Source organism: Chelonia mydas, chromosome 16, assembly GCF_015237465.2.
Source record: "Chelonia mydas isolate rCheMyd1 chromosome 16, rCheMyd1.pri.v2, whole genome shotgun sequence".
Classification (NCBI taxonomy): Eukaryota; Metazoa; Chordata; order Testudines; family Cheloniidae; genus Chelonia; species Chelonia mydas.
This window is the reverse complement of record NC_057857.1, coordinates 13,560,633-13,578,194: the sequence shown is the minus strand read 5'-3', so window position 1 is coordinate 13,578,194 and position 17,562 is coordinate 13,560,633. Positions and strand designations below refer to the sequence as shown.

General features: G+C 52.0%; 1 protein-coding gene across 12 annotated transcripts in view; it reads right to left on the bottom strand.

The window, feature by feature from the left end:
* Positions 1 to 1,102: 1,102 nt before the first annotated feature.
* NTMT1 (N-terminal Xaa-Pro-Lys N-methyltransferase 1) overlaps positions 1,103 to 17,562 on the bottom strand; it is a 123,147-nt gene continuing 106,687 nt past the window's right edge. Inside the window, exons 1-5 of one of the 12 annotated variants that reach the window (XM_043530737.1) lie at positions 10,852 to 10,950; positions 5,456 to 5,520; positions 3,590 to 3,790; positions 2,653 to 2,905; positions 1,103 to 2,273 (exon numbers count right to left, since the gene is read on the bottom strand). In XM_043530737.1, the coding sequence (XP_043386672.1) occupies positions 2,017 to 2,273; positions 2,653 to 2,905; positions 3,590 to 3,751 (672 nt within the window). In that variant the 5' untranslated portion in view covers positions 3,752 to 3,790; positions 5,456 to 5,520; positions 10,852 to 10,950 and the 3' untranslated portion in view covers positions 1,103 to 2,016. Of the gene's footprint in view, positions 2,274 to 2,652; positions 2,906 to 3,589; positions 3,834 to 4,813; positions 4,961 to 5,455; positions 5,521 to 10,614; positions 10,774 to 10,851; positions 10,951 to 13,460; positions 13,602 to 17,562 lie in introns of those variants that run through there. The other 11 variants (XM_043530738.1, XM_027823470.3, XM_027823469.3 and 8 more) reach the window with 11 other exon arrangements.

The following is a 17,562-nucleotide window of genomic DNA, read 5'->3' as shown; positions in this document are numbered from 1 at the left end:
TACCTGGTAAGACACTGTCAAGCAGTGAAGTCAGCCGCCAAAGACTGTTGGTACATGGCCCTACTCCAAACAGGGCAGCCACTGGGCCTGCTCTCTCCCTCTTTGGAAATTAGCTGCCCTCTTTATTAGCCCAAGAGGGGCTCTGAAATAAGGGAGGGTGCCCCTTTGGATCTTAATTCCTGCCTAAGTAACATGGTTGCTCTTTACAACACAGGCCGACTTAGCATCAGGTCCAAGGGGCTATCGCTGCAGGCTTGCCCCTTGTTAAATGGCGGGAGCCAAGCGTGAGCTGCCCAGGGCGCGAATCGAAAGCTAGCGAGCGCCAGAGTCACAGCCTGATTTGCACTAAGTCACTGTGCAAACAAGCCCTTAAACCCACCCCACCAGTCAGCGTTTCCTTTCGCGTTGCTGCTCAGCGATCACGAGACGAGTGGCAACGGATGGGAAGTTGCTACAGCGGGGGGTGGTTTGACAGGCCGGGTGCAGGCTCCCTCTCTGAAATGCTGGAACCGCCATGTACCATGGCATGCCCACCTGGAGCGAGAGGGACACAGCAGTTCAGAGCCAGGTTCCAGCCCTACCCTGGGCCAGGCTCTTTATTCTGCAGCGGGTGTCAGTTGTCAGTGCTTGCTTGAAACGTGCTCATTCAGGAAGTGGCAGATACTTCCTTGCCCGTAATTATACAACGGCACCAGAGCCACTGCCCCGCGTCAGCAGCGAGGGGTCGGCCTACCCTCACAACCCCGACTCTGGGCGAGGTGCCAGGGCTCTATCTGGAGTCTCTCTTAATGTGTAGTTGGCCACAGCAACATTATTTTAAAAATCCTTTAGGGTGAGAGATTTCCCTTCTCCTGGACTGGGAGGGGGGGAACAGGAGAGCACATCCCCAGCAAGCCGTGGGCAGCCTGACTCCCCGCTTCTGACTCTCAACTGTCAAACAGGTACAGCAGGCAAGCTGTCCCCGGCTGAGGTTGGGTATTACCCAACTCTGCTGTGCCCCTGGGGAGGGAGCACTGGCCCCACAAGTTCTCAACCTCTACACCACCCGCCCCCACACAGATAAATATGGATTTGATCAAATCTTGAAAAAGTTTTTGCTCTGAAAAACTCCCCGAGATTCCATGAAGACACTAACAATTTTGCTATTGCTACTGATTTTGCGTGGAAGATACAGTAGTGATGGGCAGCCATATAAAACCCCACGACAGCCCCAGGGCCTCTTTTCTTCCTCCCCTTGGACAGATCTGCTCCATCCCAAGGAAATGGCAGAGATCTTCAGACAGACAAACAAACAAAATCACCCCTTTTCCATCACGGTGAGAGAGCCCGAACATCTACCCCTCTGCCTTTGCGACAGATTTCACGTCCCAGGAACCTACAACCTCCTGCCTCAGACTGGTTTCGGGAAGGCAGCAAGAAACGCCTAGCTGAACCGACCCCAGTTCAGGCACCCAGAGGAGAGGAGGGTTAGGAACAGCGAAGTAGGGAGCTGGAGCAAGAGCTAGTGAGTTCTACCCCCTGCAGCAGGGAGAGCTAGTGCGTCAGCCTCCTCCGCACGCCCTGAACTGAGCGGCATTCAGGCATCGCGCACGCAGCGTTGTCTGGCGGCAGGCACACACACCAAGGCAGGGCAGTTGCAGGAGTTCTTACTCTGCCTCTCGTACCCCCACCTGGTGCGGCATCAAGGCTTTTCCTCTCTATAGAGCCAGCCTGGGTGGGTGGCGTGGGGGTGTTTAAGCAGAGTCCGTGTACAGAGGTGCAACAGCAGGAGAGTGTATTTGGCAGCTGTCTTTTCTCACAAATAGCAGCAACGCAGAAGACCCGCCCCGATCTTTCCAGACAGCCCCAGCAGGGTTATTCAGGACACCCCACCCCACCCCGAATTTTAACCGTGAAGTGTCTGGACTGCACGATAGGTGTCCTCCTGGTCCCCCCAGAAGGGGCCTGCTGGGCTGGTCCTTTGCTCTGAGCTGGCACAGTGGTACCTCTTGGTAAACAGCCTCTCCCAGCCCGGGTTCATCTCATGGCAAATGTATAGACGTGGTAGATTTCGTCAGGGAAGTTCTCTTGCCTTTCTTCAGCCAGGAGGTTGAGGCCTGCACGCCGGACGATCATCCGCACCACATCCAGGTCCCGGCACACGCTGCTGTCCACATCGTCCATGATGACTCCCTCCTGGGCCATGTTGTCCTTGATGACAACGATGCCATTGGGGCGCAGGCCAACCTTGCATCTCTTCAGGAAGTCAGACAGGTGGTCGTCAGTCAGGTGTCCTGGCGAGGGGGAGAAGCACACGAGCGTTAGCAGGGAGCATGTAGAAACACAGACCAGCCATGAGCACTGGACCAGCAAGATTCCCTGACCTACTCCAACTGTGGGGGTGGAATGGAGCAGCACAGACGGGCAGAGTACTGCTGTATCTGTGTGGGGGAACAGCTGGTGCTCTGCTGATCCACCCCTAGAGAGGTGCGTGGGTCTGTTCTGCAGATCATGGCATCACCTAATGGAGTAAGGCAAGCTGTTCTACCCGCCCTCCTTGGGTAAATCCCACACCAGCCAGTGTGTATCCTCCGTACAAGGGAACAGAAGTAGGCTGGGGACAGCAGAACTGAAGGGGCCTTTTCCATATGGCAGAGGGAGGGGTTCTCTCACCTATTACCCACTGGATCCAGATGACGTCATAAGAGTTGGGCTCGGGGCTGAAGTCCTGCAGGCCGCAGCAGAAGTAGTTCCTCACTCGCCTGCCCTCTTCTCCCAGGTAGGTCCTCGCCTTGGTCAGGAAGTCCTCAGTCACATCCACCATGTCCACTGCTTTGAAGAGAGGCAACAGCAGCCTCTTGGTGATCCTGCCGATCCCAGCCCCACAGTCCAGGGCACAGGTGGTTCCCGTCCTGTTAGGACCATCCTGAAATGAAAGTGAAAATGAGGGACAGGAGAGACATAACTCTGCCAAGAGGAACCTAAAGCTCACAGGCTATAACAGAGGGACGTGGCAATTGGTGCCTTGAACTGGACCTTGGCAATGCCAGCTGGGGCCTGAGGGCCTCTTTCTCCAAAGAACAGCACTGTCAGGGGCACTACAAGCTGCCCTCATGTTGCCCAGCAGAGAGGAGATCCACTCCAACAGGGAGTGGGGGGCTCAGTCTCCACGGGTTAGTCTATCGGTGGCCTCTCAGCTGAGACACCAACAAGGGAGTTCCCTGCCCCCTACATTCACAGTGAGACTTGTTTGGGCTGCATGAACACCTGGTTGCTACAGGATTTGAACGGAGATCATTTCCCAGTCGGGTTGGCTTCATGTGGCGCGATTAGCCAGACATCAGGACCGCTCACAAATCCCCCTTTAACAGTGGGTGTGGATGACCAGCTAGGCTTTGAAGGAGATCGTTCATAGACAACCAGCCTCGTGGCACTGGACAGCCAACACACACAAGGGGCCAAAGGAAAGAGACAGCGGTCAGGTCTCTAGAGCGCTTTGGAAAGCTGTGGGGAGGGAGAGAGCCACTCAGCCGGTGTTTAGACATCCACTCACAGTTAAAGGACAAGGTGTAGGACACCTCCGCCCCTCCCCAGACGGATCCAGACCTACCCGAAGGAACTTAAGCAGGAATTTTTTGGAGCTGTTGATGTCAATGCTGGAGATGTGGCCGTACCCACCCAGCATCCCATCCACTGTGGGCGGCACGTCCTTCCAGTATTTCTCAGCCTTGGAATAAAATTCCATCTCATCCTCCACCACCTCGCTTGTCATGCTGCTGAGTGGAATTGCCCCCTGGGTTAGGGACTTACCCTGCTTCTCCAAAGAGAGGAAAAGAAAACAAAGGTACGTCAACCTGCCAGAACCAAAAAAAAGTCACTTTGCACCAAGAGCAGCACAAATCATGGAGACCAAGCAGGGCAACATATTGTCAGGCCCTGTCTGCAAGCCACCAGCGTTCAGACAACCTGGGCCCATTCCGAACAGGGCTAAATAGCAGTTTAACCACCATCTTGTCCACAGTGTTCTCACTTGCAGGAGCGGCAGGAGGGCCTGGTTAATTTCACTTTAGGGATACTTGAGAAAGTTTTGGGCAGTGGCAAAAGCAGCGGCGCAACCTGCAAGCTCCAGATACAAGTGCTGCACTGGCTTGCAAGCTGCAGTCTTCCCCTGTGCAGCTATCAGGCCAAGATTTACGCCCCCCCCCCCCCCCCCCCGCCAATGAAAGTTGATGCCTGGGACACCGCCCCCATTAAGGAAGGTTTCCGACCAACCACCCGCAAACAGCTTCTCCCATCCCACAAGTCCTGACAACTTCTCTCCCTTCCTGGCATCTGCTCTCTTCAGATTTATACATGGATTTGCCCTCTGTTCTTGGAGCTTTGACAAGTGTTTGCAAATCCATTACAGCCTCCTTTTAAGAGCTCGCAGCCGGACTATACATACTGAGCTCTGCTAACCTTTCCTCCAAGTCAACCCTTCCTGCCCTTCTCAACTCCCTGTCGTTGACAGGGTGAGATTCTGGGCAACATCTTGGGGCTTTAAGCCACTTTCGCATCCTTCCAATCCTGGGCTCTTCACAGGGCCACCTGATGAGCCACAGCACGGCACAGAACCTCTGCAGCCCCCAACACGCCCCCTCCCATGCCCAGCTGCAGGGCTTGTGAGGGAGTCCGTGCAAGGAGGCCTTTAAAGCTGATTTCTGCTGGGCCTGCACTGATGGAAATCTCCCCCCAGCCAGATACAGACTTTTAGGACCTTTCAATGCCAATCTGGCCCTTTTATGCAGCATAAAGAGGCAGGAGCGGGGATGACGACTTCACCCACTTTATCCATCTGGCAGTGATGTGCCCAGAACTGGACGCAGTATCCGAGGTGCAGTCACACCATAACCAGACTGTCATAACCTTGCTCCATGATGTGCATTTTCGGAGGCTGAACTCATTTTCACTCACCCTTCCCTTCCTACCCCTGCTTGAAAGCCTTATGAGAGTTACCATTTTATAGATTACATGTTTATCTAGGTTGACACCCCATCAATCACCCCCAATTACATCCAGGGTCGCTAAAAGTTATTCTAAGCACCTACCTAAAGACTGTAAATTTCAGTCATGACCATAAGTTGGATGCTTGGCAATATAATAAAGTCAAGGTATAATCAGGAATACAAGCTGTAAATTCCTAAAAACAGCTCATAATTCAAACCACTGAGGACTTGATTCAGGGCGCTGAGGATTAAAATCTAGATTTAATGTGGCCAAAGGGTAAATTCAAGGACTTCAAACACCTTTACAGCGAAAGAAACAGATGGTTTCATGGACTAAATTTCCTGCGAAATATAAAAATCTTTTCAAGGGAAGCCTTAAGAGCTTCCAATACCCTGGCATGATTTTAAAGAGCAATAGAGAGTGAACAAAATAAAAAGTACGCAGAGACTAATAGCTCAGGGAGATGGTAACAGGTTATGGGCAGTCTCACCTTGATCACCAGCTTGAATCCAGCTTGGGTTGCTAATGACGAAAAGCAGATCCCTGTTCTATGGCCTGTGTGGAAATAAATGGCTAGGTGTCCGTCCAATGGCTATAGCGCACACGCAAATTCAATACCGCAAGTGTAACCGATTAGCTACCATCTCAGCAAGGAACCATGGACTCAATGGACCAGAGAGACTGAAAGAAAAGGAGGACCTGTGGCACCTTAGAGACTAACCAATTTATTGGAGCATAAGCTTTCGTGGGCTACCGCTCACTTCATCGGATGCAACAGACTCCAGCACGAGACTGCTGAATTGGAATCTCTCTAACCTGCAGGGGGCTCCTGCATGGCCATGCTGAGGCACCTTCAGGTTTGGGATCTTGATGCCTGCACTGTTCCTGTTGTGGGGATCTCAGAGGGTGTCAGTCATCAGGGCAGTCACACGGGACAGATGTTAGCTATGTCCCTCACGGCACAAGTGGAAGGGGCTCACATACGGTGGGGCTGAGGGCAATGTAAGAACCTATAGAATAGAGCCGTCAGCCCCGCATCTTCCATCAGCAGTAAATTCCCTTCACAGACACTTAGGATGCAATGCAACAAAATACTCACACTTGTTCCCTGATCACGGGGGGGGTGGGGGGGGAAACGAATACTGGGTTCTATGCCACAATTTAAATCCTCCTTTGGGGACTTGAGCTGTGGCAGATTTCACTGCCCCGGACAGGGACACAATCCCACGCTCTAGGTGTCCCTAAGCCTCTGACTGCCAGATGCTGGGACTGGATGGCAGGGGATGGATCACTTGATAACTACCCTGTTCTGTTCATTCCCTCTGAAGCATCTGGCATTAGCCACTGTAGGATGACAGGACACTGGGCTAGATGGACCCATGACCTGCCCCCTTACAGCCATTCTTGCGTTCTTACGGACAGGAAAAGAATCGGTTGTGTCAACCCTTCCCAGAGGGGGCGGCAATATTCCAGTGGGACATCGGCACTTTAAGGGCTTGTCTACACTACAAAGGCTGTGCTGGTAACGCCTGCAAATCTAGCTTGGGTTGCTAGTGACCAAAAGCTAATGCCAGCAAAGTCCTCTAATGGACTCTACTTCTACTGACAAAGGGACTCTTCGCACATACACTAGGGCTTTTGCCAGCACAGCTATGTCAGGCAGGGGGCATGATCGTTTTTCCCACACTCCTAGCCAACATAACTACACTGGCAAAACTTTGTACCGTGGACCAGGCCTAGGAGAAGGTACCAGGTCCACAGAGGAAGCACTGGGGGTTCATTGTGCCCTTGGTATGTTCGGGCCTTACCCTGCTCCAGGTGAAATTAAATACATCAGGTATGTAGGGAAACAAAGACACTTAAGCACAACTCAGAGATACTGGTGTTAAACTGTAAAAAGAGGAGAATGTGTGTGTGTGTGTGTGTATGGGGGGGGTTTAGAATCCACTGCTCAGATCTGCCCCCGACTCACTGCAGGGATTGGGGCCCCTCTCTGCTCAGGCTGATGGGAAGAGGGAGCGTCAGTGTTTGGAGGCCTGTGTCTGACTGCCAAAAGAAGAAAGGTGCCCCAGTCTCCAGTGAGCTCCCACAACAAACCCTCCTCCTAAGGACGTCCCCACCTCTTGGCATCCACGCAGACATTTCACAAGCATGTGGGACACCTGAGAGTGCCATGGGCGCAGGTGACACTGAACAACTGTGGCAGCCAACAGCTTCCTCCTGGGACGCTGCTCTGGTGCTGTCATATGAAACTGGCTGCCCAAAGCCAAAGGTTGGGTTCTGCAGCCTGGCTCCTATCTCCAGGGCCCCTATCTCCAGCTGTCAGGCCGAAGAATGCACTCTGCATCCACCCCAGCAGCCAGCACTCTAGTCACATGAGCATGCAGGAGCATGACAGAGTCAGCTAAATATACATCTGCTGCCTCTTCGCATGCTAGGGTAGTTCCATGTTTCCAACCAGACAAGCACAGGAGAGCACCGAGTATCCTGTATACCCGGACGGTGCCAGCAATCCCAGGGCAGAGAACGTGGAACCACATCTTCCCTGCTACTGGTCAAAATCCTGCCTACAACAGGGTGTAAGTCCGGGCAGGGTCTGGCCAAGTGGACCCATGTCTGCCCTAGGGGCTTGCACTCTTGCAGCTACCCTGCTGGCTAAAATCCCAGCCTAGGCAAGGCCCAAGAGTTCAAGGTTTCAGTACGTAGCTCTCAGAAAGGCCAGCCAAGTAGGGCTTCACCGGAAGAAGCGCCTGACTTGGCATGCCAGAGGCATTTGCATGATGCTGTTTTGTTACGTGCCCGTGCCCATCACCGGTCGGAGGAGTCACTGCACTTTCTCAGGACAGGTCTGATTTGTTCTACCTTCTTACCACAGTAAGAGTCAGGCTGGAGCCAGATTGAAACAGGAGCAATTACACTGAACCCCCTTGAACCACTCTCTTCTGGAGGGTAAGTTGGTTGGCCTCAGGCACTCTTTCACTTGCAGTCAGAGGCCTTGGCTACACCACAAGTACATGGGGAAATGTAACTCTCTCTGAGGGCAGGTGGACCAGCAGAGGGAGCTATAGAGTAAACAGCACCCAGGATGTTGTTCTGCCAGGTGCAGTGGTAAGGACAGCCACCCACGCCCAGGGCCCATCACAGAGCTCCCCATTACTGGAGCCACATGGGTGGAGAAGTACAGATCCATATTTCGATAGACCCAGCAGGTGGAAATAAACTCCAGTTCCAGCCACATCCTCCTCATGGGAAAGGCAACCCCAGAACACTACACGGCACTGGAGACACCAGCCCCAAAGCTGTGGACAAAGCTACGGCTAGTCAAGCTTTTTGTCCCTTGCGACAACAACGAACAGGTTCAGGGCACTGCAGCGATGCAGACAACTGGGCCTTTTCAGTGACAGTTCCCCCTCCCTATCTCCTCAATCCGGCCCCACATTTTCAAACTTGGTCCATGCTTAGACCCCTAAATACACGGCCCAACTATCAGTGGTGCTGGGCACCCACAGCCCCTACTAAAGCAGTGTGAATCCAGCTGCTTTTATTTAGGTGCCTAAATTCACACACCGAGTCTGAAAACTGGCCCCGGTGAATAGCTGCACACAGCATTCCCCAGCATGTGGTATGGCTGCTCATCAGGAGAGTCTGGCACTGCCCAGCTGGGGAAGCCAGAAGTGAACATGCCTCAGAGGCAGAAATCCCACATGCACCTTCAGGCACCCTCATGCAGGGAGCAGAAGACGACTGCAATGCCCAACCCTCATCCCCCCTCCAGCGCACAGAGCAGAAAGACGTGGCTATGTAGATGGTTGGGAGGTTTATTTAACACCCCCTCTCCTTGCCAATTAAAGACCCCTGGGGCACGAGAGTAACAACCAGAAGATGCACAACTCAGCTCACGAAGCAAATGCCAGAGGCCAAGACAACTCCTTCAGAGATGGGAGGGAATGCTGCTCTATTTCCAGGCACAGTGGGGATCCAAACCTCCCAGGAGTAAGTCCCCATTCACAGCAGCTTTCCAACATCCTTCCCCGCTTACCCTCCAACCCCATCCCCTGCAAGCGCACAGGGACCGCCCCATGCAAGATAACGCTGAACCCATCGGCAACCCCCTCCGTGCAGTGATGCCCCCTTCTCTCAAAGGCATTCACAGGCAGGCATCAGCAGAGAGCACAGGGGAGCCATGCTGCCATAGGGGAGAGGGAAAAATGGGGAGCAGTGTGGAGGCCCCGGGTGGGTGGCAATTTCTCTGCCGATCTTGGGGTATCAGTGGACTAAGAAGGCTGAACCTCCTGCCTGCTCTGTGGAAGGACAAACCAGGCCTACCCCCCACCCACCCTCCTGGCAAAATGGGTCAGGGAAAGCAAATCCTCAGTGGAATTGGTCTACTCCACCTGTTTCTCAGCAGAAGGGCACAACACGGACTCTAAGGCCACGTCTACACCTGCACTTATGTCAGCAAAACTTTGTCACTTAGGGGGGTGGGAAAAAACCCCACCCTCCTGAGCGATATAATTTTTGCCGGCATAAGTGCTCATGTGGGCAGTGCTACGTCCGCAGGAGATGCTCTCCAGCCAATATAGCAACCGCCACTCATTGAGCTGGTTTCATGTCGAGGCTGGCATAACGCAGCTCGGTATCGGTACAGCCGTGCGATTGTAAGCTGGTACCTGCAGACGTGGCCTAAATGCTCAACTCAGCAACGTAGTAGTGAGATTTCTAAAGACAGGGGAACGAGCCACAGACCCAGGTAAATAGGGCGTGGCAGTATGGTTAAGAAATAATACTTTGCACCTACAGAACACCTTTCATCCGAGGAGCTCCAAGCACTGAGATTTCACATAATGCAAGCCACACGAAGAGGGGGGGTGTGTGTGCGCATGTGCGAGCATGCGTGTGCACACACCCCGTGACTATGGGGTGCACACACACACCTGGCGTGACCTTAGTGACCATGTACAGAGCCAGGAGGAAAGCCATGTTTTGAGCTTTGGGGTGGGCAGTTCCCAGATTCCCACCTCCCCTTACAAATAAGCTCAGCCAGGCCTCTTGACACACACACACACACACCTGGAGGTTCCCCCCAAATCCGGAAGTTTGACCAGGGGAACTGAACTCGCTCTCCCTAGATTTTAACCTGCTGCGTGTAAAGCGAACCGGTATCTGTGGCCAGGGCCCTGAGAAGATCACCCAGCCATCAGCAGCCAAGGACCAAAGCCTTCCCCACGTGCCAGGGTCTCCTGCTTGGAGGAGCTGGCGCCCGTGGAGAGGTCCCGCTGCCTGGGGGGCACGGGGGCCGCTGGTGCATGGGGGATCTGGGGGAACCTGGGCCCGGGAGCCTGGTTTGGGGGGGGGTCCTGGTTGATGGGGAGAGGCAGGGAGCACTGGGGTGGGGGTGGGAGGCTGCTGCAGCGGACGGGGCTCGTCTCTCCAGGCCCGGCGCGGAGGAGCTGCCCCCGGGTCACCCCGCCCTGGAGCAGCCCCGGGATCCGAGCCGGCGGGCCTGCCCCTCCGCTCCCCCAGCTCCCGTGCCACGTGGGCCGCGGCCGAGCCGAGCCGGGGGAACGCAGCGAGCCCGGGGCCTCGGGGGAACTGGCCTGGGGCAGGCCCCGCTTCCCCCCCCCTCCCCCACCCGCGGTGCGAACTCACCCCGGGTCTGCAGCGCCTAGCGCTGCGCTGCGTGGGGGAGGAGCGGGGGGGTCTCCTCCCGTCCCGGCGGCAGCGATGTACCCCCTGGATCCCCCCCGCTGCAGCAGCGGCTGCACGCTGGCCTGCCTGCTCCTCCTCCGCTCGAGCGTAATTTCCTTAAATAGTTCAGAGTGAAAATCCCTCCCACCAGGGCCAGGGCCAGAGATTTACTCCAGGTTACAGCAGGGAGCCACCTACCAGGGGGAAGGGAGAAAGGCAGGGGAGTCAGAGAGGCTCTGGCCTTTCGCTGCTGTTCGAGCTCCCCTGCTGGGCTCGGCCTCCTCCTCCTCCCTCGGGAGAGCAAGGCAGAGCCACCAGGGCAGGAGGGCTTTTAGGAAACAGCCCCCTTGGACCCAGGCAGCTTGAGGATGGCTGGAGAGTTAGGGCCTGTTGTCAGAGCACGCCCAGCTCAGACTGAGGCCGGTGCGGGGGCCCAGCGCCCCTGGAAACGTGGGTCCCTTTGCCTGGCAGGGTCCGTCTCACTCCCCCGCCTTAAGGGGGTTTGCAGCCCATGCCCGGGCAAGCCACCATTCGATTGGCACGGTGAGCTTTACTAGCGCTGCCCAAGCTAGTAAAGCTCATCGGGCCCCTGGGTCTCTCTCTGTACAGCACCGCTGAAATGCAGCTGCCTATGGGGTGGAGAGTGGCGGCCAATTCGTGCTCATCGATGAACAAAGAGGGCGAGGAAGGGAAAATTTGGGTGAAGGGCATCAGGGCAAACTTCCTGTTCTTAGGAGGGGAGGTATCTTGGAGCAGGGGGTATGGTCCTGGCCGGGCTGGCTTCTGCCCTTAGCTCTGCCACTGACTGTGTGACCTCTGGCAAGTCACATCACCTCATGTCACAGCTCTGTGCCAAGTTTCTCCACTTGCAGAATTGAGTATTGACAGTAATTGAGCTGCTCGGACTCAGGCCAAACCCCAGAGCCCTGAAGCAGGATTCTCAAACCAGGCAGGGGAAAACCTGTCTCACAAGCTGGGCTCGATCCCACAGGTATACTCAGAACATGCTTAACACCTGGCATGCGCCTGCCCCTGCTGGAGGGCTGGAGCCAGGTCACTGACAAGTAGAGGAGACAGCACCAAAGACAGCTTCATTCCCAGAGGTGGCTGCATTTCAGTAATGGCGTCAACAGGCGGAGGATTCCCTGTCCAGGCTGACATTTCCAGTGGAGCCCCACAATGCCACACCTGGTCATTTTCACATGTTGCCATTCTGTGAAGCTGCTTGGGGTGTTTGTTTTTTTCAATATTGACTAGTAGGGAGGGGGTTTTAATGCTTCTCTACCAGGTAGGTGAGCGATGGCCCAGGGTGAGCCGTCACTCTATCACAGGTACTTGCTGTGGTCATAGGGGCCATGTATCTGAGCAGCTCACACGGTCCCTGTGAGGTAGGGGAGGGTCATTGCACGGTTGGGGAACTGAGGCAGAGAGACCAAGGCCCGGATTCACAAAGGGATTGAGGTGTTGCCATGCTGAGGAGCCCAGAAAATCCCAGGAACCATGATTCACAAAGCCCGAATTCAGCACCTCGGTGCCCCGTATAATGTATGGGGAGGGAGGCCTTAGAACATGATCCACAAAAGCCAGCCCGCTAAATGGTAGGATGACCAGATTTAACGGAGAAAATATCGGGGCACATGGGGGAAGGAAAAAAAAAAAAAAAGCGGCCAGAGTTGCCGAAGCAAAATAAAAATAAATAAAAACAAACACACCGGAGCAACCAAAGCTGCATAATCGGGACAAATGGCGTCCCGACCGTGCATCGGACAAAGATGTAAAAATCGAGACAGTCCCGATTTTACCGGGACGTCTGGTCACCCTCGCTAGGTGGGGGGGGCGGCCTACACTAGCCCTGGGGAGATGCTGACGAGAGGGGTGTGCACTAAGCCCTGCCCATCTCCTGGAGGAAGGCTCCCAAGAGGAGGTGGCAGGGAGGTGCCTATCTCTGCTTAGCGATCCAGGAATGGGAACCCATCGCCGGGAGTCAGGCAGTTTAGGAGCCTAAGTAGTTTCTTGTGGGAATGAGTTAGGCACCTGCCTTGTTCCACACAGGAGGTGCCCAGTGGTTAAAGCTCTCCCCTCCTCCATGACCATGTACGTATTTATCCACGGTAGAACAGTCATTGGGCCAGAGAGCGACAGAGAGAATGACTCGAGCCTGGTGGTGAGGGCAGCCCCCCGGGAGGCAGGAGACCCAGGGTCCAGTCTGCCTACTCCAATCACTCGTTATCCCCAGTGAAGCAGCTTCAAAGGGAAAGACAGAGAGCCCCACATCAGAATATCCCCTAGCTCAGTGGTTAGAGCGCTTTCCTGAAAGGGGGAGATCCCTGTTCAAAGCCTTTCTCCCCCTCAGGCAGAGGGGAGGAATTGAACCTCCCACATCCGAAATGAGCACAGTAACCACTGGGCTGAAACTGAGAAGGGTTTCAGATTTTGAATGGGACCCAATCTGGCAGGCAGCCTCTGAGCACGCCTATCAGCCTGGGCCCTGCCTATCGTCCCCTAGCTTGGGCCGAAGCCAGGTGTCCAGAGGCTCAGAAGGAGGCAGCAGTGCACCTGTCTAGAGGCAGGAATGCCGGTGCCTGCAGCAGTTTTGTGGATCACGGTGGAGCCTAAACCTGGGACTTAGGCACCTAAGAGACAACACCCCAGGTCCCACATGGGCAGGGAACTGAACTCAGGTCTTCCAGGTGCCAGGCTTGAGCCCTGACCAGCCTCCCTCCCTGCCAGTCATTGAGTGGCTGTGCCATGGGTCATTCCAGGGAAATACATCAAAGGATTAAAAAAAAAAAAATCAAAGAAATTACCTTCTGCTGGAAAGTTTCAGTCACATGTTACCGTGGATACAGGGTTCTGTTACCAGTATTCATTTCTCCCTGGGAATCACTGGCAGGTTCAGTAACCAATAGGAAAGCAGCACTGCAGCCTCAGTGTTCCATAGGGTGTGTCTTTAAAAAAAAAAAAAAGTACATCATTTTCTTTTTTATCAGCAAGGCTACACTCCAAAAAATGCTTGTTTTGCACCAAAACAGAAAGGCCCTTGTGGCCATGTGCAAACCAGAGTGTGGTGTGGGGAAACACCAGCAGGCCCAGGGCCATTCCCTGCAGGGTCCACTGCTGATAAAAGAAGCACAGCTTGCAATCCCCAAAATAAGGACAACAACCCACAACATACCAAGGTGGAGTCAGTCACCTCAGACACGGGCTCAGTAAACTAAGGAAAAGCTACGTCCACTAAGTTATGGTCCAGGATTCCAAAGTTCGGACCCGAGCCATAAAATCTGGATTCAGAGCCAGACTTGTGGGGGAAATGTTAGGCCGAAACCTCAGAGCCCATCTCTAAGGAATGAGAAAATATGCTTTAAATTGTTCATATGTTCAATACATATAAACATACTCACATGCCCTACCGCAAGCACACACAGTTGCACTCCCCACACTGTTGCACAAACACATAAGCACATTTTCACACCTCTAACTGAGAGGATTAGGAAGAAAATTCCTTCATGGACAGGTTAATCCATAACTTCCCACCTCTGGATTCTTGCACTTTTCTCTGAAGCAGGGAACTGAGGAGATAACAGGGTGTTGGAGAAAAACAAATGTGGTACCAACCTTCAAAATAGGAAAACAGAATGATTCTGGCAATTATCATCTTTTAAGTCTAATTTCAAACTTTCAGGGACCAAATATTAAGAGAAAAGAAATCTGTAAGCACATCTAGTGGATAACGAAATGGGTTTCTAACGAACAAATCATGCCAGGTATATTTGGTGTTCTGAAGGAACTCAAATATGAAATTGCAGAACTACTAACTGTGGTATGTAACCTATCACTGAAATCAGCCTCTGTACCAAATGATTGGAAGGTAGCTAATGTAATGCTGGTTTTTAAAAAGGGCTCCAGAGGAGATCCTGGCAACTACAGGTTGGTAAGCCTAACTTCAGTACTGGGCAAACTGGTAGAAACTATAGTAAAGAAAGGAATTATCAGATCCATAGATAAACATAATTTGTTGGGGAAGAGTCACACAGCTTTGGTAAAGGGAAATCATGCCTCACCAGTCTATAAGAATTCTTTGAGGGAGTCAACAAGCATGTGGATAAGGGTGATCCAGTTGACAGAGTGTACTTGGACTTTCAGAAAGGCTTTGACAGGGTCTCTCACCAAAGGCTCTTAAGGAAACTAAGTAGCCATGGGATAAGAGGGAAGATCCTCTCATGGATCAGTAACTAGTTGAAAGAAAGGAAACAAAGGTAGGAATAAATGATCAGTTTTCACAATGGAGAGAGAAGAACAGCAGGGTCCCCCTCAACGATCTGCACTGTTCAATATATTCATGAATGATCTGGAAGAGGGGGTGAACAGTGTAGTGGCAAAGTTTGCAATCTGTACAAAATTATTCAAGGTAGTCCAAAGCAGACTGCGAGGAGTTACAGTGGGATCTCTCAAAAGTGAGGACTGGGCAATAAAATGGTAGACAAAATTCAACATAGATAAGTGCAAAGTAATGCACAATGGAAAAATCATCCCAACTATACATATATAATGATGGGCTCTAAATTAGCTATTACCACCCAAGAAAGAGATCTTGGAGTCACCGTGTATATTTCTCTGAAAACTTCCCACTGAATGCACAGCAGCAGTCAAAAAGGTTAACGGTATGTTAGAAACTATTAGGATAGAAAATAAGACAGAAAACATCATAATGCCACTATATAAATCAATGGTGCACCCACATCTTGAATACAGTGTCCAGACCTGGTTGTCCCATATCAGAAAGGATATAGTGGAACAGGAAAAGGTTCAGAGAAGGGTAACAAAGGTGACCAAGGATATGGAATGGCTTCTATACAAGGAGAGACTCATGCTTTGTGTGTATAAAAAGATCTTCTACACTTTCCACAGTATGCATCCGATGAAGTGAGCTGTAGCTCACGAAAGCTTATGCTCAAATAAATTGGTTAGTCTCTAAGGTGCCACAAGTACTCCTTTTCTTTTTGCGAATACAGACTAACACGGCTGTTACTCAAACTAAAAAGATTATGTCTGTTTACCTTAGAAAGAGACGATTAAGGGGTGATATGATCAAGGGCTATAAAATCATAACTGGTGTGGGGAAAAAGTGTTATTTACCCTTTCCCACAATACAAAAAAAAAAAAAAAAGGGAGCTAGAGAGGTTAGAAATATGGGCAGAGCTAGACTGGACAATAGAAGCTAAAATCACTGCTATTTAATAGGAAGGAGACCCTTGCAGAGCAGTAACAGTGACAGCAACATTAGGGTCATACTGGACAATGAACTAGGTATGAATGTCATACGCTGTCAAGATGTCGACTCCTGCTGATCGGCCACTGACCAGCCTCTGTCACCCACTTATTACCTTGTCAAACAAGCACCGGCATGATTTCTCCCAAGCTGCCCCTCACGCTTGGGAGGAGCTCCCTATAAACATCCGCAAAGCCACCTCTCTATCCTGCAAATCCCCTCTTATAACTTTCCTTTGCCAGACACCTACAAAAAACTTGACAATAGAAAGGCAGCTGGCATGCTGGAATCACTGCCCACCATGTCCAATGAGTGTTTCCCTGTGCTCCCCGTCGGGGTGTCTGTCTCCATCTATTACCTCTTGCAAGATTGTAAGATTTTAAGTGGGCTTGGCAGAATTTGATAGTTACTTTTTTATAATTTTGGCAGATGATATCAACATTTATTTTTAAGCATTTTTAATTGTTTTAAATTTTCACAGTTGCGCAAAATTAAGCATTTTTTCTGATTTTATCGCTTTACATTTTCACAGTTGCGGGAAATTATGGGCGTCAGACAAGGGGAGGGTCAGACAATAATTATGTAATGACGGTAGACACGGAGCTGTACAAAGTTGAAGCTCTATAACTGTTAAAACACAAATTGTCAACGGCACATGTCAAAATAGATAAAGTAAATATCCTTAAATCAAACTTCTATAAGTTCTCAAGCCGCATTTTTCTTACTTTCCCTATTTGTAAATTTCGGTTTCATTGATGGACATATTTTTTCGTTGGTTTGCGTGTATGCGGTAAAATCGACGTTTACCGACATTTACCAATCAAAATCTGACCCTGCCAAGCCTAATTATAAGCTCACTGGGGCAGGGATTGTCTTTTTGTTCTATGTTTGTACAGCACCTCGTTCAATGGGTCCAGGACTGGGGCACTTAGGCACCACTACAATACAGATATCAACTTGCAGTGTGATGCAGCAACGCAATCAAAGCCAACATCATTCTGGGCTGCTAACACCAAGGTATCTCCTGATGGTGCATGGAGGAGTTAGTCTCTTTACCGAGCTGGAGTAAGATTGCCCCTGGCATGCTCTGCTCAGATCTGGCCACCTAAGATCCAAACTGGAGGAACTTCAGAGACGAGCAGGGCAAACTGGTGCAGAAAAGATCCAAAGAATTAAACATGCAGAGCTTGGCTAAACCTCGGCTGCCCTGGAATCTGGTAAGTGCCTGCAAATGTCTGTAGGGTGAAAACATACATGTGGGGTGGGGGAAGGAGGGTTGCTTAGGATGCCATGCGGGGGTGTAAGAACAAGAGGATGAAACTGTGACACTGGGGAGCATGAAAAGCTTCCTGGATGTGCGTCTGACAGACCAGATTTGGCGGAGCACAGGGAGCGCAGCAGGGTGATACTGATGGAGACCTGGGACAGCAGCTCTGCCTGATTCTGATCTTACCCTGGGTTTAAGGGTGGAGTTATTCTTGGTTTACACTGATGCGAGTGTGATCAGAAACAGGTAGGGGCTGGCGCTGGTGATGACCTGGTGCCTCCCTTCCTCCCCCACCCGCAGTAACCGGACTTTGGGTGTCCAGTCAGTAGACCTGACCGGACATCGTCAGGTCCCCTTTTCAACCGGACTTCCT